This window comes from Limanda limanda, chromosome 1, assembly GCF_963576545.1.
Source record: "Limanda limanda chromosome 1, fLimLim1.1, whole genome shotgun sequence".
NCBI lineage: Eukaryota > Metazoa > Chordata > Actinopteri > Pleuronectiformes > Pleuronectidae > Limanda > Limanda limanda.
Window position 1 is genome coordinate 12,060,896 of NC_083636.1, and position 23,143 is coordinate 12,084,038.

At 43.3% G+C, this 23,143-nt stretch overlaps 2 protein-coding genes across 2 annotated transcripts; both read left to right on the forward strand.

Annotated features, from left to right (window-relative positions):
- Window positions 1–1,348: 1,348 nt before the first annotated feature.
- sapcd1 (suppressor APC domain containing 1) lies at window positions 1,349–5,240 on the forward strand. The gene is made up of 4 exons (XM_061080618.1): window positions 1,349–1,447; window positions 3,989–4,159; window positions 4,690–4,845; window positions 5,151–5,240. Exons 1-4 carry the CDS (start codon window positions 1,349–1,351, stop codon window positions 5,238–5,240), a joined length of 516 nt encoding a protein of 171 aa, XP_060936601.1.
- Window positions 5,241–10,857: 5,617 nt separating this feature from the next.
- Window positions 10,858–22,590, forward strand: prdm4 (PR domain containing 4). Its single transcript, XM_061067593.1, has 11 exons — window positions 10,858–10,923; window positions 11,126–11,238; window positions 11,640–11,828; window positions 12,005–12,760; window positions 12,962–13,111; window positions 13,366–13,484; window positions 13,570–13,655; window positions 13,887–14,014; window positions 14,306–14,854; window positions 21,338–21,506; window positions 21,604–22,590. Exons 2-11 carry the CDS (start codon window positions 11,127–11,129, stop codon window positions 21,962–21,964), a joined length of 2,619 nt encoding a protein of 872 aa, XP_060923576.1. The 5' UTR covers window positions 10,858–10,923; window position 11,126; the 3' UTR covers window positions 21,965–22,590.
- Window positions 22,591–23,143: the final 553 nt, after the last annotated feature.

The window sequence follows — 23,143 nt, forward strand, 5'->3', positions numbered from 1 at the left end:
TACAAATATTGTTATATTATTATTTTAATTATTGTTATAAAAGATGCTGTGAAATCTTCAACGTTTTCAAAACAGATGGTTGCCTTATGTCGTGTTCTTACATTTATCATCAGCAAACAGTTAAAATAAATGTGAAAACTAACTGATGACGAGGTCATTTATTAATAGTAATTTGTGTGCCTTAATTTTATTTTTTATTCCTTTGTACTGGATTAATAAACTGGAAAATATTGGACTTATCTGTCCATGAAGTGTAACTCCAGCTTGAGCAGAAATGGTCAAATGCTGTCAGAACAATCTTAAGATAAATTATAATTGAGAATTTCTAACTTTTATAATTAAGTACATTTTAAAGGATAAGACAGATTGTTGTATACATACTTTCACTAAAAGATATGAGCACTTCCATGAAATCCCAGCCTTCTTCTACATATGAGACGAGACTAAAATGATTCAGTGTTACTCCACCAGCCAGCTGGGCCTGAGGCGGTGTAATAAAAAAAACACGTGCCAGGGATTTTCTGTGCCGACACTGACAGAAACAATGTCAATGCACTGTGGCTGAAATCCATCTGCACTCCGCCCTGCATCCATCCCCTCTCTGTTCTCATGAACACAGCTCTCCCATTTAATAGGGCTGTGACCTCCACTGGCACGCTCGTCCCCAGGTTATGTCACATTCCAACATGAGGGATGTGTTGGGACAGGGAGAAAATAACACACCTGTACACTCTTCTCATTGAGCAGAGGGAAAGTCAAGTCTCCACCTCGGCTGAGGGTTGATGTGATTTCTGGCGACGCTCAAGCTAAAAATTCTGTTGTTTTCCTCCTTTGTTTCTTTAATAATGAGATTTATGAGGACACATATATTGTTCATCTACACCCTTAAATCTCACATTTCCTGCTATATCTCATACTCTGTTTTCTTTTACCAGATACCCAACAGGCAGTTTCACCCTCCCTTCTCTCTCTCTCTCTCTCTCTCTCTCTCTCTCTCTCTCTCTCTCTCTCTCTCTCTCTCTCTCTCTCTCTCTCTCTCTCTCTCTCTCTCTCTGTGTTTGCGTGCGCCACTATATGTCGATGAACCAGTCATGGCAGTGACATGTGGAATTTTTCATTACCTCGCCCCGGGGGCACCACGCTGCCTGTGCCTGTGTATCGTGCTGCTGCTTTTTTTTTCTACTCCTGCCTTCTATCTCTCTCACTCCCTCTCTCTCTCACACACACACATACACTCATTCTCTCCCTGTGCTATTATTCAGAGTCAGCCCGTGTGGTTTGTTGTTTGCTGTGCAGGCGGCTGTATGGGGCAGTATCCTGGACGTCAGTAGAGACTGATCTCCTCTCCATGGCCTGTCATCCCTCCAGCTCGGGCTCCTACACAGTGGTGATCATCCCACTCAGGAACAGCCTCTACAGCCTGGACGCACTGCGCTTCTACCTATGGGTGAGGAGGGGGGGTGATAGTGTGTGTGTGGTTGTGATTGTAATCAGTTGCAACTCCCCTGTGTGTGAGTCAGTGATTCGACCTTGTGCATTCGTAGGTGTTTTGCTTCCCGTATTTTCAGCAGTTTTTTATCAACAGTCGGCAAAATTACTTTGTTGTCATGTCAGTTTACTTCAAAATGTTGACTTATCGCTAAACTTGAGTCTTTACTGCTTCTCATGTTTGTGTGACCACGACAACGTTGTCCCTTTGACCTCTTCTACTTTTCAAAACTTTTACATTGCAATATTAACTGACACTAAAAGAAAATCCATAAAAAGTGACAAATATTTGTGCCGAAAGACGTTTTTTGTTCATGTTTCTGATTGAATCTGAGACTAAAATCAACATTCAGTTCTGTACATATATGTAAAACATCTCATTGTAAGTGGAAACAAGCAAGTACAAGTCAGTAGGAAGGAGTGCCTCACTACAGTAACAGCAGAAAAACAAGGCTGTTACCATGTGTTGACTAGAGCTGAAAAACTGTTGATCATTTTTATAATCGTTGAATCCAAACACTGCAGCAGGAGAATTTTTACTTAAATATGATCTAAGTAGGCCAATTAATTGATCATTGAAAAATGTGCTTATTGAATACTTAGTGATTCTTTTAAGTTGTATGTCCTGCAGATTTCATTTACCAAGACATTTTTTTCAGAGCCTCTCAAAACAGCCAGGAAATATAACTCAGATGGGGAAACACTGATTTGTATGTTTTAATCTGTTGTTTGATAGTAAGCAGGATTGTGCAGAAACTACCAGACGAATTTCCACGAGCGTGGTGGAAGGATATGTTATAGGAAAGAGGTCTTTCAATTTTTCACCTGATTTCTCAGAGAATAATTTGTGGATCTTGAGAAAATCGGTCTATTTCTATTTCTGTCTTTCAAACTAAAACATAGGGGGTTGATAAAGAGTTGAATTCAGAGGGACCGAGTTAATAGCATTGTGATTTTTTTTTACTTCACTACTAAGGAGGGCAGGTTGTTTTGATGCAGAGAGAACAGGTTTTATTTCCTTATGAAGTATCGCATGTTGACTTGTCTGACTGGATCTTAATATCAAGAGCCTAACCCTCAGCCTTTTTAATCTAGTTCAATCAGGAGGTAATTTCACTCAATGTAATTTCAGATTGAATTAGTTTAAAGGTAAACGAAAATATTCATATAAATCAAATAGAAACTAGAATGTGCCGGATTTGTTTTCATCAAGATTTAATGATTATTCTCTGCGTAAACGGTGGAAATGTTGAAATACGTCCTATCTCACAATGTTAAAAGACAGAGAAACAAAAATCCTGGATCCACCCACTGATCTGGAACCGCACCAGAATGTAATGGGTTCTTTCTTGTCCAATCCCAACTTCCTCCACCTAGTTTCATGATGATCCATCCTTTGGTTTTTGTTTAGTCTTGTTTAAAATCAAACCATCAAACAGGAACAAGTATCTAATCAGTGACATGTAGTCATAACTCTTCTTATTATATTATTAATATAAAGAGCATAACCCTCCTAACAGCTTTTCTAATCTCTTGTGCATTTTAAAAGAAAATATTTGCCTTAAATGGTCTTAAAATCTGATCTTTAAAAGGGAAAGTAAATTATTCATACAAATCCAACAGAAAGTAACATCTCATGCTGCTTGTGTTCCTCTAAAAATACTCAGATTTTCCATTTGTGCTCCCTGAGGGTTGTTTTGGAGGCAGCACAGCTGCAGTCAGACCAGTGACACATTCCCACATGTCAAGTCTGCTCCTCACAGTCTTCTGCTAAAGCCTCAGTGCACCTAACCCGGTTTCCACGACTCTCGATTTACAACGGTGAAAATCGCCAAAGTGGAACTTATCTGCATCACCTGAAAATGTTTAGATAGACAACATTAGTCATTCACCAGTGATGCAATGGTGTCATGAGTTTCTAATGTCCTCCTAATCTATAGCTCCCTGCTGACCTCCTGTAACATGACCAAAGTGATCACAACGCCCTGACCTCATGATGCCAAAGGTGGAACCACCACGTTTTCTGATTGCCTGCCTGCTGCAGAACGGTTACTGTACCTCTGTTCAGGCCTGTAAGTGCATGTTGTCCAGCTGAGTGTAGACAATGGGAGTAAAAGGCCCCCTGCTGCTCTGTAGATTGGCTCCGCTCAGAGACAAAAGCCTCGGGGCCTCTGGAAGACAACAGGCCGCACTGTGCCTGTCACTTTTCATCAGGCCGCCCAGTCGGGTCAGCAGTGGTCCAGATTGTTTAGTCGGCCATATACATATAAACAAACAGAACTGGGTATATGACTTATCTCTAACATTTCTAGTTATTTTATGGGTCTTTATGAGAAAGTAGAGCGGAAATATGACAGGAAATGAACGAGTGTTATGGTTTGCATATTTAAAACCTCTTGGCTACTCCATTTTTAGTTAGTCCAGTTCAGAGTGGAGTTTACAGGACACAGATTTAAATGCATTTGGACCTTGTACCTGATCATCGTTCATCTTATTTCAGATTAAGCGCCTGAAGGATCTAGAGCGGGAGAAGGACGCTCTGTGGTCTGGGCTGGAGATTCTAGAGAGGGCTCGATTCTGGTACCTCCAGCGGCTGCATGAGAACCGAACCCGGCAGGACAACATCGAGACCAAAACGAGGCTCTGCTCCTGCAACGAAGATTCAGCTGAGGTAAAGAGCAGTTTAAACAAAACTTAAAACCTTGTTTATTTCAGGTGGGGGAGACAATAACCATAAATATCCACAAACTGTTTGGTTAGTAAGTTTAATACAATACAACACAACTTTATGGATCCTGAAGGCAATTTGGTTTAGGTTACAGAGAAATAGGGGAACAAAATACAGACATCCATTTAATAAATATCACATTAAATGGTCATTTAATTATAAATAGTGCTTAAGTCTTGATGACCACTCATCCCACTTTACAGTACAGTTTTATCGTTAACATACATTCATACAGTGCAGCACTTTCTCTATCACAGATCACTGGGCTTCAGTGTCTTACCCGAGGGCACTTTGACATGCACAATGGGGGAGAATGGGATCAAACCACCAGACTTCTGGTTTGTGGACGACCCCTCCACAACCAACAGTTAGAAGTTTTTCTTTGCTTTTCCTTTTGATAATCGACCTTTGAATATGATCATCTCATGGATCAGGTCTTGGTCCCTCTCACTATCCTCTCCGTCCCTCTCCAGACTCGCTCCTGCCTCCTCAGGTCTCGGATCCTGAGGGTGAACGGCTCCCTGGGTTCTGTGATGACTGAGCCCAACGTGATGAGCAGCAGCAACCCCTCTCTGCCTGAAACTGTGGCTGACAGTGACCTCCGGTGGCGCAACTCAGTACTGACTCAGGTAAGGAAAACAGAACAAGTACCTGGTGATTTATAATGGTCAAGAAGGCAGAGTAGTTAGATATGTATTGACCATAAAGAGTTGTTCTTGGGTCTAAGGATTTTAGTTTTTCTGTTTGACTCGTTTTCTTAAACTTTATATAGAATCATTACTTTATCTCAGACAAATCTGTAGGCATCAAAAAGAGGCTTTAAATATCTGTTTTGTATAAAGTTTTGCATTTTTTCTTTTTGTGTGTGTGTGTGGGGGGGGGGGGGTGTTATGGCAGTGCATGGTTAACTTACTTCATTTCTCATCTTTTACAGGGCGTGAGCTACAGGAATCGTCAGATCTCCGTGTTGGAGCTGGAGAAAGACGCTCTCCTCGAGCAGCTGGATGAACTGCAAGTCTACTGACAGCAAACGTACATAAATATACACCCCTGCCATACTGCTGATTTACATTTCACTGAATGTCCCACAGCTGATTGCTTTTTAACATGTAAATATGTATTTAAATTAATAAATTACAGCTAATGATGCATCACTTGTTTTGTGAACCAGTTTCTCTGAAGCCGATGCCCTGCTATCAATAACTTGATAAAATAGTTATAGCTCATAAGTGCTTTCAAAAGCAGTTTATACAATAGCTGTTCAATATAAGGAGTAGACACAAGACTTAGTACATGCAAATTATAGTATCAGTTTATTAAGGTTGACGTATTATATAGAGTAATATAGTATATTAACTAGACAGACTACCAAAAAATATTTATAGCAGTTAAAACCCATATGTCAAAAATAATGATTCAATCATACAGTATACAGTATAATACTGATTGGGACCATTCTGTCCTGTGTAAAGAGCACTTTTTTATATACAATGTAAATTTGTTGGAAATATTTATTTTTTTTGCACTGATGCAGCAAATATGTGTAAAGTTAAATATCAGTGGCAGCGAAGAAACTTCAGGGTTTATTCTGAGGTGATATTTTTCTTCAGCGTTTACAGGAAGGACCCAGCATCACCGTGTGTCCTGTAACTGCCAGGTTCTTCCGTTTCCGTCCCTTACATGCAGGCTCTGTGTCTCGACACGTAGTAGCAACCCTTTCCCGGTGGTCCCGCACTGATCTTACTTCATCTGATAATCTTTATCTAACCCAGTCATCATGCGTGTTTGCAGGAGTCATTCTCTTCCAACTGCATAAGTGTGAAAAAGGCTTAAATCTCTTGCACACAGAAAACATGTGTCCAACAAACCACTAAAGATTTTGTAGTTCCACTTTACTTCTTTACTAAACATTTTTACCTGGAACTTATGTATATTTTTCTAGCTTCACATCCTCAATCAGGAGCTTGTTACATGAGCCCGTTCTTGCAAAGTGACGCTGCTGTTATTGTCTTTAAGTGTGTGTTTACTCAGGAACCCATGTTGGCCCATGGTGGCTCTGTGTCTCTGCCTGTGTGTTTGGAAGAGATATTGTTGTTGATCTGAGCTGCAGAGCCTGACCCTAAACCCATAGAGTCGTAAATAGAGCTGAGAGAGAGCAGTAAGTGGTGTAAGGGTGTTTTGTTGTGTTTGTTGGTTTTAGACAAATCACATCCATAAGTCTTTAAAAATACTAAAGATATCTCCTGCCCTCTGTGTAAAAACACATACGTGCATTAGTGACAACTTTTCCAGTGAAACAGGGCAATGCCTGCAGGGACTCTGTACAGGAATCTGATTAGAATCAGCAACAGGGAAGAAAACATCCATTATGGCAGAGAGGCTTTCTTTTAAGTAGCTGCATTTTCTCTGTCCTCACAGCGCCACTGAACCATCAAGCGCAGGGTACCAGCACTTGGCTAATTATTGGGTCTAATTCACAAACGGCATCGCCCAACACCTTTTTGTTGATGGCTTGTCATGCCTTCATGAGCGTCAATGCCATTCTTCCGTAGCAGCATGGTTCACTGGAGCTGCACTCTGCTGGTCTCTCCACAGGCCTCTCACTTGTATAGCCTGAAATATAATGTTTACTTTTTCCTTTCCCACCCCCCATCCCTAATTTGTGGTTGGGGTATTACTGAAATCAGAAAATGTGAGCCGAGCTGTTTCCGTGCAGGTCAGAGGAGATGGGAAGCATAAACACACAAATAGGGTGGAAGTTGGGTGTCTGCACAGGCTCCTCTCGCAGGCCTGAGGGCTCCCTGATAAAGGCATTCCTTCCGCTATTAGGGAGAAATACACTTCCTGAGAAGGTGGAGATTTTACAGTAAGTAGGTGGTCTTTGAAGAGCACTCAGGTAACTGAAAACAACGAGGGAAACCTTCCTCCGTGCAACCACCTCTGGGTTTGAGTTGTCATTTCAACGCAATAAGAACCGGATGGACCTGTATGACTGTAACATAATGTTCCTGTCCGTGACTGAAACGCTTCAAACAGAACAGGAAATGTTCGTAGAAGACGTATCAGTTAATGCATAGATGATATAATCAAAAGCTGCTTTTTTAGTTTTACCTGACGTGGCTGTTAAATCCTGTCTATTTAACCTGCTATTTATATTAAGACAAATTATTTTGTTTTAAATGGTTTACCTGATGGCTGTTATATCCTGGCCAATTTAGCTGCTATAAAGAATACATTAGATTTATTTGTTAATTTCAATTTTGATGGCTTTATTTTATTTAACCCATCCAATTTAGCTTCTATCATTGTTATTCTTTTTCATTTTTGTTTTTTGTGGTAGGCATTGTTATTGTTATTTTTTACAGTTTTAACAGCAAAGTGTTGTGTGTACAACCAGGCCCACCGTTTATCCAAAAATAGTCCATTCATCTCCTGAGTTGTTGTTCTCCTTGTGCACCTTAACCCACTTCTTTAGCTCACACACTTTGCAGACTTGAAGCCACTGGCTCTATCCGCTGCCATGATACAAGACCCTGGTTAGCCTTCCTGCAGGTGCCTTAAGATAGTGTGTGTTGTGATTTGGCGCTATACAAATAAAGTTCAATTGAATTGAATAACAAAACATCATTTGTAGGTGCATTAGAATGAGGTCAGACAATCAGTAGAGGCTTGAGCACATGCACTCTACATGTCATGATGGGACCGGTGCGCCCATGCTCCTATATCCACTCACTGAGGTCGCGTCTTGCTGAGTGTGCCACAAACAAACTACGAAAACTACAGTGAAGCAGCTTCACGTAATTACGCAAAGATTTGGAACAAACTCCCACTATGAATTAGAAATACTTCCACATTTGATCTTTTACTGTTTTTATATGTTCTGTTTTTAGCCTTCTGATATGTAAAGCACTTTGAGCTGCATGTTATGCTATGAAAAGAGCTATATAACCACATTTATTATTAGTAGTATTGTCGTTATATGATCTAAGAGAATAAGCCGTCTACTTAATGATTTATTATTTGAGACAATATAACCCCTGGTCTGCACAGAGAGTGCCTTTGTCCTGCTCGTTTGCTTCGACACAGAGTCAATAAAAGCTTATTGTAACAAAACTGTATTTTGTGTATTGTAATAAAGTCTTCTGGAGAAGTTATTACAATACACAAAATAATAATTTCCCTCAAACAGTGGCTCACTTTGTCAACTGAATAATTGCATTATTCATGTGGAAAAATAGCAGCTTTACTTATCAAATGTTCCTGCTGAGAAGGAGAATGAGAAAGACTGTTTAAAGAATTAACATGACACCACTTTCATTGATTGTCATTATCCACATAGTCTTGGTTTAGTAAAGACTTAGTTCACTGAAGCAGTGTTTATGTCAAAAAGCAACCAAAGCCACAGGCCTCGTTCAGGCACACAGCACCAAATCACAAACAACTTTTCATCTCAACTTTAAACTGCATTCAAATGAGCTTAAACATGATATTTCCACAAATGAAGTTTTATTGATCTTTTCTTTTAATATACAACAGAAAATATTTGTTTCTTCCTTCCTCCATAAGTGTAAACAAACTACATATACCCACTCAAGTTTAACAGACAGCTTAAATACAATTAGGCCCGTTTTATTTAATTCTGACCCTTTATTTACACTTCAGCGTTGTATAATTAATACACATATTGTCATAAAAAAATTGAGTGTGTGTGAAAACTATACAGTTTCTCCACTGTCACTGAGGCCAGCTTTGGATTCCCCATCACTGCTCCACTCTGTCCTCTGCGGCCGTGGCGCACGGCTGCGCTTGTCTCCAAATGTCTGCATCTCCTCCATCCCGGACACGTTGAAGTCCAGCAGGCTCTGCAGGTGTTTGATATAGTCTATGGCCGCCCGCAGAGTCTCCACTTTGCTCAGCCGCTTGTCCTCCAGCTCCTGCGGCAGATGCTCCCGGAGCCGCGCGTAGCCCTCGTTTACGCAGCGCACCCGGTGCCGCTCCCGCTCGTTCCTCTTGCGGATGAACGCGGGCTCGAAGGAGTAATCGCACACGCCGAGGGCTCCGTGGAAGGGGAAATAGGACAAGCGTCTGTAGGGCAGCATGTGGCCGTGCACCGGGTCCAGGTATGAGGCGTCCAGGTGCAGGGGCAGCCCGAACCGGAGAGCGTCCTTGGTGTAGTGCGCACCGCTGTCCTCCATGGAGAGGCCGGGCAGAGGACACTCAGGGAACATGCTCCATTCACTCCTCCTGGGATCAGACAAATTACTCAAAAACTGAAATAAAAAAGAAGATGACAGTTAGGAAGAAGTCAAATACTTTATGAGCAAACTGTTCTGCACCAAATGATCCTGCGCTCACCGCGTCAGAGTCTCCTCACAACCATGGCTCTATGTGGAAAAGTCTCCTCTTGTATATTTTATGATTAAAGAGTTTAAAAGTCCTCTGTCTCCGAGCAGGACACCGTCAGTGGCAGCTTGTGTGTGGGGTTTTCAGGGTATACACGGCAGGGAGGGTGTGACCCGGGGCGGGGATGTAACCGTGAGTCTTCCTTCCTGCGACGATCCAAAATAGAACAACAAATCACAAAATATGAAGACAAGGTGTCCATCCAATCAGAAACGAGCCTTGTGGCCAGTATACCTTTTGTTTAGAAGTTAAATCTGTTCCGTTTTTTGTTTTTGTGTAATTTGTGGTTATGATTTTCTTTAAAGATGGTAAATACATTATAATGATAAGTTTTATGCTGATTGTCTTGACATTTCTGATTAACTTGAGCATTTATCACCGATATTTGTAATCATATTCATATTTATTCTTCATGTTTCCACTCGATAAGCTATTGACCAATAAGAGACATTTGCTCTCACAAACTTAATGCTTGCTGGATGGTTGTGGTCAGAAAATGTTTCCAATAAAGTACAGCCACCTGTTTGAAAACATGTAATTAATGTTACAAAAAGCAACACGTATAATTAATATTTCATAAGTTTTCTTCTTATGAGTAAAATTTGTATGTATCATGTATGTGTATTTGTTTTCTAATTTTCTTTAAATAAAAGAAAAGGTCTTTTTTTATTGTGTTATTTTTATTATAATATTATAGTCCTATATAACTATAATATTGCATTATATTAGTACAATATAATTACATAAATGTTACTAATGTATATTATGTTATGTTATGTTATGCTATATTATTTCGTATTGTATCGTATTGTATTGTAATATGTTATGTTATATTATATCAAATGAGACCATGATCCTATGCTCCTCCACTGTGTGTCGCTCCTGCGCATGCGCACTGTGGCGGTCCACTGCCATGGTCCCGTCCAGGGACGTGTTGTGCTGGTATGTAGTTGTTTTTCAGGCTTCTAACTTCTTCACTATATAATATTTAACAACGAACTCACACCGACGGATATACAGAAGACTGTCGCTCTGTTTCAAACTGAAAGCCCTCACTTTTACCTGTTTTGACGATGTATGGAGACGTAGGTTAGCAAGGCTAACGTTAGCATTGTGTTAACACTGGTTGACAGTAGCTCAGCAGTCGTTTAACATATCTCGTGTGTTTGTGCACAGGTTGTGTTATAAACATGAACTGTGCCTGTGGCTGTTTTCATACCGGCTCTTTAAATTTGACAGGCTGGGTAAAACAAGCAGAATTCAGCAGAACACTGTTACTGATGGACACTAGCTGTTGAGTTCAGGTAAGCTAACGAGGCTAACACTGCCTACGTTTGTTTATTTATATGCTATCATGAATTCCGAATATGAACCATGTCCTCGCGATAATGTGCTGCACTAGTTACAATATATCTGAGGCAAAGACAACATTGTGTAGTTGCAGTGAAAACAGACATAAGATCGTAATGTAATAATGTTGTTTACTTTGTTTTGTGGCGTTTCCAGGATGAACGACATGAACCTGAGTCCTGTGGGCATGGATCAGCTCAGTGTGCCAGTGAGTGCTGGCCACCTGGTTCTGCCCACGTCCCCCACACACAACCCCATCCCCACTCCAGGTATGGAAGACATTAACAGGAGGGTTGGCCTGAGACTTAATTTAGCCTAAACAAACAAAAAAAGACTTTTTCAGTCACTCACCCATTCAGATAAGACTGATGGTGAGTCCTGATGATGTTTCTAACATGTGACAGATGCAAAACAAAACAATAGGCCAGAAAGAATGAATGTTTTGAAATGAAAACGAGGAACCAGACATGTAGAAGATGCAGACACTGGTGGTTGTGCTGTAAACAACGGAATTTATACGTAATTTCCTGCCTCCTTTATTTTGCTTTTGTTGTGAATGTAAAAACGGTTTTTATAGACAATACTTTTACAATCTGCAATATCTTGTATAACTGCATCATAATATATTTTATGTTGTATTCTGCCCTAACTGATCTCATGATGGTGGTAGGCATGCCAGTGGCCATCCCCAGCCTGGGTCCTTCCCTAGGCTCCCTCCCTTCTGCCCTGTCTCTGATGCTCCCCATGGGTCCACTGAGTGACAGAGGAGTGATGTGTGGCCTGCCGGAGAGAAACTACTCCTTGCCACCCCCTCCATACCCCCACTTGGAGAGCAGCTACTTCCGACACATATTGCCAGGTCTGTGTGTAAAATATATAATACATTTCTATCAAGAATCTAAAAGCAATGTATGATATTCTTGTAATGTGGGTCCAGGATTTAACCCAGATGCTACTTGAAGGGTACACACTCGCATGTTGCCTTTTTAAGTTAGTGAAACATGCATGTTCATTGCCTCTCTCTTCTCTCTGTAGGTATCCTGTCTTATCTGGCAGACCGTCCACCACCTCAATACATTCATCCCAGCAGTCTTAACATGGATGGGACCCTGTCAGTGGCCAGCAACAACCCCTCCGGTCTGGACCCCTACAGTGGCCCTGGAGGCCCACTAGAGCAGGGCCTGGTGCCCATAGATTCCAGACAGGTCAGCGGGCAGGGAGACCTCCACCAGACCGGTGCTCACGAACTGGACTCCACAGGATTGGCCATGGAGTCACGTGTCAACAGCCCCATGTCCCCTGACAGGATGGGAGATGAGCTGGCCTCTATGGATGGAGTTGGGGTGGTTTCTGACAACCAGCAGCAGCTTGGCAGAGGAAGGCAGCCTCGGCCGCATGACAGTTTAGCTGGGGTGGACTCATCTGGTGGCGTGTTGCCTCTCCATGGGCCCCCCGTGCTTGAGCTACCAGTTGTAATGGAGTCGGATCACATGGGGGGCCGAATTGGAAACGCTGGGGGAGGAGGACTCAGGGAGCAGCTCCACTCGAATGGGGAGATGAACTCTGGAGTTGTCAGCGTGGTGCTCACTTGCTCCATGGCCAGTCAGGGCCAGCTGGAGCCGGTATCTCTCCATGGACACTCTGGGATGGGGCTGGAGTCGGTGAACGTGTCCCCCATCACTGCAGACGTGTCACTGGGGCCAGAAAACAACCTGGTGTTGGTGAACTCCACGTTGCAGCTCGAGGATTCTACCTCCAACAAGGAGAACATGGTTACTGCCTACACCATCTGTGAGTTTTGACTTTTATTCCAGAAGGAAAGGAAGGAAATCATATATGGCTATATAAAGCTTTAAAAGAATATTCAGAAAAAACTTACACTAAATTGAAAGTTACAAAAATCTGTCATAGAATTAAAGTGAAATGAAGATTGTTTACATAAGCAAGATCTTGTTCCTTTAGTAATTTTTGTGCTGGTTTGTCGTCTCCTAGGGTGCACACTGTGCGAGCGCTCGTACACCTCAGACTGCCCAGAGCACGGCCCTGTCACCTTCATCTCTGACGCACCCATCCAAAGCCGGGCTCGCCTCTCACTGCCACGTCCACTGTGCCTTCGCATCTCGGTGGCTGATGAACCACTTGGTAAGAGAACACACCCATTTAAACACTGTGCCTGTTAGAGTAGGAAAGACCTGGGTCATTATTTTGTTGACTGATATCAGATCTATGGACAGAATGTGACCCCTATTGTCATTACTGCATCATTTGTGTAACTGAGTAAAGTTTTATGGACACAAACATGCCTATTTTAACAAAGCAAAGGCACAACAAAGGGTGGTGATAAATACACAAAGTTAAGTAGACCATCATGGAAATTGATGATGTGCCCACTGTAGGAGTTTTTGCACGAGACGTCATTCCTCCAAGGACTTGCTTTGGACCAATGGTTGGCCAGCATTGTAGCAACGTGGATCTGTCTGATTGGCCAGAAAAGGACACACCACAGATATGGAAGGTCGGTCCAATATTTTTTTGTTTTTAGCATGGGATTTTCCTAGTTCTAAGGAGTTGAATATGATGAGCCATTTTCTCTCCCGCAGATGTATCACAACAATGTGCTGGAGTTCTACATCGTGACAACAGATGAGAACGAATGCAACTGGATGATGTTTGTCCGCAAAGCAAGGTAAGAGCCAGAGTAGCAGCCGGGCTTGTATAAAATGTAAATGGTTTAACTCTAGAATCATGAACAATGTAACTGTATGGTGGGAGAGAAACCTGTGTACAGCAAAAGACCATGTAAGATACAAAAGTGCAGTTAAATTCCCTGCCAAAATGACCAGCATTCTGATTGTTGTTGTGTTATTTCAGTTTATCCAAGAAGTTAATCAAGTGTTCTTTATTTGTGTGTATTTAGGGCTCGTGAGGAGCAGAACCTGGTGGCGTACCCTGCCAATGGTAAACTGTTCTTCTGTACAACCACAGAGATCCACCCAGACCAGGAGCTGCTCTTCTATTACAGCAGAGACTACTGCAGGATGATGGGTGAGAAGATAGATGAGTAAAAATATATAGGTCTGATTTTAACCCTTTAAGACCTGAGGCGCAGAATAGAAACGCAAAGTGTTATTTCTCTGCCTCTAAAGCATATAGAGATAAAAAAAAAACATTCCTTAAAGGTTCAGTGTGTAGGATTTAGTGGCACCTAGTGGTGAAGTTGCATATTGCAACTGAATACCCCTCACCCTCAAATTCTTTTTGCGACCCTTTTGTTTTTGCTAATAGCTCTTTCTGCATGTTACATTGATTCAGCTGCTTACCTTTATGTCTCTTCAGGTGTTCCTCAGGTGCCTGAGGGTCAGATCTGCCAATGTGGCAAAGAGTGCTCCTCCTTCTCAGAGCTCAAGTCTCATCTCAACAGCCATAACAGCAACCACAGCCATAATCCACCTCCACACAGCCACAGCCCGTCACAACCGGACCACTCTCAACAGCAGCAGCAGCAGCAGCAGCAGCAGCAAGAGCAACAACCTCAGCAACACACTCACCAGGAAGAGAAGCTGACGAACGGGACCTCAAGCTCCTCCTCGTCCCCGTGGCCCTGCCACGCTCAAGCTGCAGCACAAACAAACAGTGACAACAACAGCAGCAGCCGGGGCAGAGCTAATAGAAACTCTAATAACATTAACTCCAGAGCTAGAGGGCAGGGTCACGTGCGGGAGAAGAAATTCAAGTGCAGCATGTGCTCCCGGGCTTTCATCACATCTACCAAGCTGAACGTGCACTTCATGGGACACGTGGGGATGAAACCCCACAAGTGTGAATACTGCAGCAAGGCCTTCAGCGATCCCAGCAACCTCAGGATGCACCTCAAGATTCACACAGGTACGGAGAGGAACAACGGAAGTGTAAACCGTCGGACTCAATGTATTTGAGCCGCCATGGTTCTTCCTACGTTAATCCAACAGTTTTTTTTCTAAAGCCTTGTCTGAAAACGTGCAACAGGTGTTAAGCATTACAAAAGAAGAGAACATTGAAGGAAAAATTCTCAGCACACTTAAAGTATTTTAAAACATCTTCTTAAAGGTTCTTAAAGGAACCGCTTAACACTTCAGATAAGAAGAACAAAACAACTGTCACATCAGTCCAATGTAGAGTGCTGCTTGGGCCATACTTGGGCAAACCACACCTGACAGGAATTCTGTTTTCTGTCTGAAACTGTGTTACGCCCCGGGTCTAGGGGACCCCAGAGACGTGCCATGTGGTGCTCTCCCCATTCTCCCCACTCCCAAGCAGGCCAGTGTCACAAAGGGTTTGGTTTAGTGGTAGCTTTTATTTGCTTCGGAGGGAGAAAGGCCAACACAACAAACAAAACAATCTTATTCCCTACGTTCCTATCTATCAAACAAAACTGTTAACAAAAAGACAAATGCTTATCTAACTCCTACTCAGGAAAACACAGGAGAAAACAGGGGTAAAAGAAAAGGCTTCTCCCTCCTACAGGGCTACCACCAACACACACTTCAGATATATACAACAGAACAACACGGCATACAAACACTGGTCCTGGTTGGAGGTGGGAGATTCGGTGGAGAGAGGGAGACTGCAGTCAGTCAGTGCTTCTTGTAGGCTCCTCTCTTCATTCTGGCCAATCCTGGAGCAGCAATCAGGCAGCTCACTCCAATCAGCAGGTCCAACCTGCTTACAATTAGGCCACACACAAACACACTCACAGGGAGACGGCTCACATACAAGGAGAAGAAACAGACAGTGTCACACAAACACAGGATCGTAACATCTCCCCACCTAAAAATCAAACATTATTCCCCTAATAAATATTTGATTCATTGGGCACGTGATAGAGCATCAGCCATGACGTTGTCCAACCCCTTTTTATAACGGATCTCAATGTTGAAGTCCTGCACTAATAACGACCAGCGCATCAAACGCTGATTACTGTTCTGCATCTGGCTCAGAAACACTAACGGGTTGTGGTCAGAGAACACGACGGTAGGCACCGAGCTGGAACCGAGGTACACCTCAAAGTGCTGTAGCGCCAAGAGGAGGGCTAAAGCCTCTTTCTCGATGGTGCTATAGTGCAGCTGATGTTTTTTGAACTTCCTTGAAAAATAACAAACCGGGTGATCCACGCCACACTCATCCTCCTGTAGGAGCACAGCCCCCACACCGAGAGCGCTGGCATCTACCTCAAGCTTAAAGGGACGCACAAAGTTCGGCGCGGCCAGAACCGGAGCGCTGCAGAGGAGAGCTTTGGCGGCCTCGAATGCCACTTGACACTTCTCTGACCACTTGAACGGGGTTTTTGGGCTTGCCAAGCTGGTGAGCGGAGCTACTACCGCAGAGAAATTCCTACAGAAGGCCCTGTAGTACCCTGCCATCCCCAGGAACCGACGGAGCTCACGGCGCATTTGGGGCATGGGAAAATCAATGATGGCTTGCACTTTGACTCTCACTGGACAAACCTGACCTTGCCCCACCTGTTTGCCCAGATATGTAACGACGGCTTTTCCGAACTCACATTTCGCTAGGTTAAGGGTAAGGGAAGCGGCACACAAACGGTCGAAAATCGTACGGAGGGTTATTACATGTTCGGTCCAAGTAGACGAGTATGCCACAATGTCATCTAAATAGACTTCACAGTCACCTATTCCACATAGGACAGTATTCATCAGCTGCTGGAAGGTGGCAGGTGCATTCCTCAGCCCAAACGGCATAACGGTGTACTGTAAGAAATGATCAGGCGTGACAAAGGCGCTGATCTCAGACGCACGGCGAGTTAGGGGGACCTGCCAGTACCCTTTCAGGAGGTCTAACTTGGTCACATACTTGGCAGATCCTACGCGATCGATGAGGTCATCCATGAGCGGCAACGGGAAAGAGTCTGGCTTGGTAATGGCGTTAACCTTACGGTAATCATTACAGAAACGTGGGGTTTGGTCGGACTTTGGGACAAGTATCGAAGGGGAACTCCAAGAGCTACTGCTTGGGACAGCAAAACCGTGATCAAGAAGGTATTGTACTTCTTTTTGCATCATGGCACGTTTTATTGGAGGGACACGGTAAGCCCGCTGTTTAAGAGGTTTGTGATTTTCAACCACGATGTCATGTTCGATTACATTAGTTTGGGTGGGAATGTCACCAAAGAGATTCGGGAAGTCTTGAATGAGACCCCGAATATCGGACCTAGCGGAGTCGGGTAGATGTTCAAGGTAGACATCTAACTTATTCAAAATCTCAGAATTTCGGAGGCGCGCACAGGGGACCGAGTTGTGCCTGTCATTCAGCCCATCATCTGAGGCATCGTATGGGCGCCGTATTACAGACATGGAGGCTACCGGCGCAACAACAGGTGGCGAGTCGGCACAGTTCTCACGGTCAAAATACTTTTTAAGCATGTTGATGTGGCATACGCGAGTTTTCTTTCTGCGGTCAGGTGTTCGGATTACGTAATCCGTCTCACTGAGTTGCCGATCAACCAGGTACGGTCCTGAAAATTTGGCTTGTAGAGCAGAACCAACGACAGGCAGCAAAACCAACACACGGTCACCTGACTGGAAGACCCGTGCAACAGCTTTTTTATCAAAACGCACTTTCATTTTGTTTTGGGCGGCTGAGAGCGAGGCACGGGACAAATCACACGCATGGTGCAGTCGCTCTCGAAACGAACTTACATAATCCAGAATGTTTTCTTTGGCGCCGGATTTATCTGAGAGCCACTTCTCCCGAAGCAGACGTAACGGACCACGCACAGTGTGCCCAAAAACTAGATCGGCTGGACTAAAACCAAGGGACTCTTGCGTCGTTTCCCTCACCGCAAACAACAGCAGCGGCAGGCCCTCATCCCATTCTCGGTTTGTCTCCGTGCAGAATTTACGAAACAGACTTTTGAGGGTTTGGTGAAACCGCTCCAATGCACCCTGGCTCTCTGGGTGATAAGCACTGGAGGTACGGTGCTTAATATTCAACTCGATCATCACCTGGGCAAATATTTTGGACATAAAGTTTGAGCCTTGGTCGCTTTGGATATGTCTGGGAAGGCCGAATGTAGAAAAGAATTTGACTAGTGCCTTCACGATGACTCGGGCTTTCAACGAGCGCAGTGGGACTGCTTCAGGGTACCTGGTGGCAGCACACATTATGGTGAGGAGGTATTGGTTACCGGATTTTGTTTTGGGAAGGGGCCCAACGCAGTCAATAATGACATGCTCGAATGGCTCTCCGATGACCGGTATTGGCTTTAATGGAGCAGCTGGTATCACCTGATTTGGTTTACCGGAGATCTGGCAAGTGTGGCATGAACGGCAGAATTTCACAATGTCAGATTTAAGTCCAGGCCAGAAGTAGTAACGGAGGACACGCTGATATGTTTTTCTGACACCCAAATGGCCAGACATACTGTGATCATGAGCCAGACTCAGGACCTGAGGACGGAAGGGCTGTGGCACTACAATTTGGCGCACAGACTGGTGCGTAAACACAGCGTCAGGAGACCAGTGGCGCATTAACACACCATCATCAACCAGGTATGACACAGCCTTTTTAAATGCAGATGTATTTACAAGCGAAAAACAATGGGACAAAGTATTGTCAATTTCTTGAGCCTTAATTAGCTGTTCCTTGTTTACGGGTAAGTGGAGGGGTTCGCCGTTAGGCTGAAGGTCGGTCACAGGTGCACCCATTTCACCCTCGGAAGGTGAATTTGGTGGGTCAGAGGAACCCATGAACGAGTCACTCAGATCCACCAAGTTTTCGAATTTACGTGCCTGAGCACGGGTTATGGCACACACAGGAAACATGGGAAATGAAACTGGCCCAGCTGGGTCAGAAACACCCCTATTGATAGTCGGGTTTTCGATTACCTCGGGAAATGGGAAAACTTTCCCTCCTGCTATATCATTACCGAGGATAAAATCCACACCCGCTATCGGTAACTCAGGACGCACGGCAATCTGGAATTCCCCTGAAACAAATTGCGAATATAACTGAACAAAGTGCAAGGGGGCACGAATAACACTCATTTCCAACCCCCATGCCAACACATCCGACCCACAGTAAGACTGAGCCGAGAAGGGAAGGATGCTGCCCCGAATGAGTGACTGCATAGCGCCGGTATCCCGCAGGATAGTGATCGATACGCGCTGGTTGTCACCGACCAGAGAGCACGAACCGTCTGAAACGAATGGCCTGAAAACAGAGTCAATTTGTTGTTGTTTTGATTCCACCACATTCGTGCTTTTGGCGGAGGGTGGTTGGATTTGGATAAGGTTAATCGGAGACGGTGTTTCGGGTTGTCTAATTTGTGCTTTCCTATCCAGAGTGGGACAAACGCTGATAAGATGTCCCTGCTCGTGACAGTAGAAACATTCACGGGTTTCACGGGCAGTGGTTGCGGCAAAAGTATTTCGACGAGCATTAATAGGGGATCTTACTCTTTGGTCAATAGAGACCAGTTCTCGTCGGACTGGGGAGGAAAACACATTCTTATGGGTTAGGGCAAATTCATCAGCCAGCACTGCTGCTTGTGATAAGGTCGCAACCTTTTGTTCATTTAAGTACATCACAATATTCTCAGGCAAACATCTCTTAAACTCCTCCAGAAGTATAAGTTCACGCAAAGCAACAAAATCCTTGGTTTCAGAAGCCTGACACCATTTACTAAATAATGTGCTCTTCTCATGTGCGAATTCACCATACGTTTGGCTGCCAGTTTTTCTAGAGTTCCGAAATTTTTGGCGATAAGCCTCCGGAACTAATTCATAGGCCCGAAGAACAGTAGATTTGACCACCTCATAATCCATGCTCTGTTCTAGCGTAAGACTATTACAGACCTCCTGCGCTTTGCCTACTAATTTGCATTGTAACAATATTGGCCAAACATCTTCAGGCCATCCTAAAGCAGATGCAATACGTTCAAATGCACAAAAGTACGAATCAACTTCTGTTTCCCTAAACGGAGGAACAAGTGCTACATGTCTGCTGACATCAAAGCTATCCCGATGAAAGCGGGTAGGTGATGAACCCCGAATGGGGGTGGCAGACCGTAATGGAGGTTCCCGCTCTAGCTCTAGAGCTCGCACTCGTAGGCACATTGCGTCACGCTCCACCTCCTTAATACGAAGCACCAAGTTGAGTTCCTCGGCCCTCATGTCACTCTTAATCAAGGGATCCATGTCAGGGGTGAACCGTGGCATTGCCTTGGTCTCCGCATCTTCCCCAGTATCCACATGACGTTCTGGAAACACCCCCTTTTCCCCTAATTCTTTAACCAAACATTGTTTTAAATCAACTTTTTTTGCATTTAACGGTACTTTTACCCCGAAAAAATCTGCCACAATCAATAAATCCGCTTTCTTGCATTTATCTAGCTTTTTAATCGAGGGATCCGTTGCAAAATCATCTAACTGAAAATCCATCCTTTTAACATAAACAACAAGCCGGCAACACGTTTGTGGAACATATATTATTCTGCAACCAAACAAAAACAAAAGAAAAACAAATGTCACCAACAGAAGAAATGGACGAGCCCCCAATTATGTTACGCCCCGGGTCTAGGGGACCCCAGAGACGTGCCATGTGGTGCTCTCCCCATTCTCCCCACTCCCAAGCAGGCCAGTGTCACAAAGGGTTTGGTTTAGTGGTAGCTTTTATTTGCTTCGGAGGGAGAAAGGCCAACACAACAAACAAAACAATCTTATTCCCTACGTTCCTATCTATCAAACAAAACTGTTAACAAAAAGACAAATGCTTATCTAACTCCTACTCAGGAAAACACAGGAGAAAACAGGGGTAAAAGAAAAGGCTTCTCCCTCCTACAGGGCTACCACCAACACACACTTCAGATATATACAACAGAACAACACGGCATACAAACACTGGTCCTGGTTGGAGGTGGGAGATTCGGTGGAGAGAGGGAGACTGCAGTCAGTCAGTGCTTCTTGTAGGCTCCTCTCTTCATTCTGGCCAATCCTGGAGCAGCAATCAGGCAGCTCACTCCAATCAGCAGGTCCAACCTGCTTACAATTAGGCCACACACAAACACACTCACAGGGAGACGGCTCACATACAAGGAGAAGAAACAGACAGTGTCACACAAACACAGGATCGTAACAACTGGCCCGAGCTGGATGTTTTTCGCCAATTCCAGGCTCGTGCAGTGTTAAAAAAAATGAAGTAGATCACTCAACCAACTCAACTGAACCCGACCCAAGCCCTAATATAATGTCAAAGTTTTTGTGTGAGGTCACGACGGCTCCTGGCGGTCTCAGGTCAGGTATCCACACTCTTGTCCAGTGAATACTTTCGTTTGAAACATGTTTTAAACTCTGCACCTCCTTTTCCAACTCACAGGTCAGAAGAACTACAGGTGCACAGTTTGTGAGAAGTTGTTCACGCAGAAATCCCACGTGGCGTCACACATGCTCATCCACACCGGAGCAGAGAAGCTCAAGTGTGACCTCTGCGAGCGGACCTTCATCAGGAAGCAGGATCTGAGACAGCACATGGTCTCTCACTCGCAGTACGTTACTTATTTATTTTTCTCTGCACAAAGCTCTGGATTGTAGTACTGAACGCTTTGTCACTGATAACTGACGCTTCATTGTTTTCTTCCACAGTGAGCGGCGGATTCAGTGCCCGAAGTGCAACAAACACTTCATCAAGACCAACCACCTGAAGAAGCACATGAACTCTCACGAAGGCCGCAGAGACTTTGTCTGCGAGAAATGCCACAAGGCTTTCCTCACCAAATACCACCTCACCCGTCACCTCAAGATATGCAAGGGGCCCAAGACGGAGCGAGCATCCCGCAAGGAGCAGGAGGTAGATGAGGAAGATGAGGAGGACGAAGAGGAAGAGGAAGATGGCGACAGCAGGGGAGGGAGGGGAGAGAGACTGAGTGACTCTGCCAATAATGAAGACTGTGGTTTGGATGTTGGAGGATATAACTCAGAAAAATCCCTGTCGCCCCCTCATTGACAACACTGTGCCTCTTGACATGTCTTGTTTATTTGTTTACTACAAACTGATCTTTACCTCTAGTTTTTGCCAAATATCTGTTACTACAAGCCTTTTTTTTATAACATTAACACAGTCAGTACACTTTAATTTCCACATTTTACATCGTTAACATTAAGAAAACAGATATTTGGGTTTCTTATGAGCATTACAGTGCTTCTAAAACACTCTTCATATCATAACTAATTGTATTTCTATGAATCTCTTTTTACACTTAACTGAATCTGTGCAATATTATTGGTTGATGGGATTCATATAAGCTGTCATTCGATGTTAATCAGATTTTCCTGGTTCGATATGTTTTCATTTGTAATTGCAGATTAATGTCTGCAAAAAATTCTGATGCCATATATTTACATAGGAGACCTAATCATGTGTAATTTGCTCAATTGCCTTTTACTCTTTATTTATTGAAAGCATTTTTTTTTAATTATTATTATTATTTAAACTGTGTGAATGGATGTGAAAACAGCAGTCTGGGCATTATTGTAAAAAGACTTCACTGTGTGAATGTGGACTAAATGTTGAAATACTGTTTTAGCTCCATCCTATCTTTTGCATAATGTAATAAATGAACTTGTATAGCTGTTTTAGGTTGTTTGATATTCATATGATAGAGTTTAAAATATACATTTTAACCTTTTTGTGACGACAGTGGTTTCATGTAAGCTTTGTGGTGTGGTCATAGTTAAACCAATCGTCTTCATATTCAGCACACGGTCACACACCAAACCACATGGGTAATTATAAACTTTGGAGATAGCGCCCCTTGTGGCCATATAAATATCGGACTACTCCGCCTGCCTCCTGTAAGCCACATTCTATTTTTATGAATAACATCAAATTGCGTTGAGTTGTAGATAATTTTTGCTCCCAGAAATTAAAAAAACATAGTAAAATTATATAAATGATAATAGGAAGTACTGTGAAAGTGGCAAAAAATAACTACAAAAAATACAGTGGGGCCTAACATAACACAAAGATATTCAAATAAATATGTATGTAATTGGTTTTTAATAACCTTTTTGTTAATAGATTTATGTATCAGATTTATATATTTGTTTAACATCAGATAAAAAGAATAACTTGTTAGTACTAAATTAAAATGCATGGATAAAAAACATCTCGATAGAAAATATT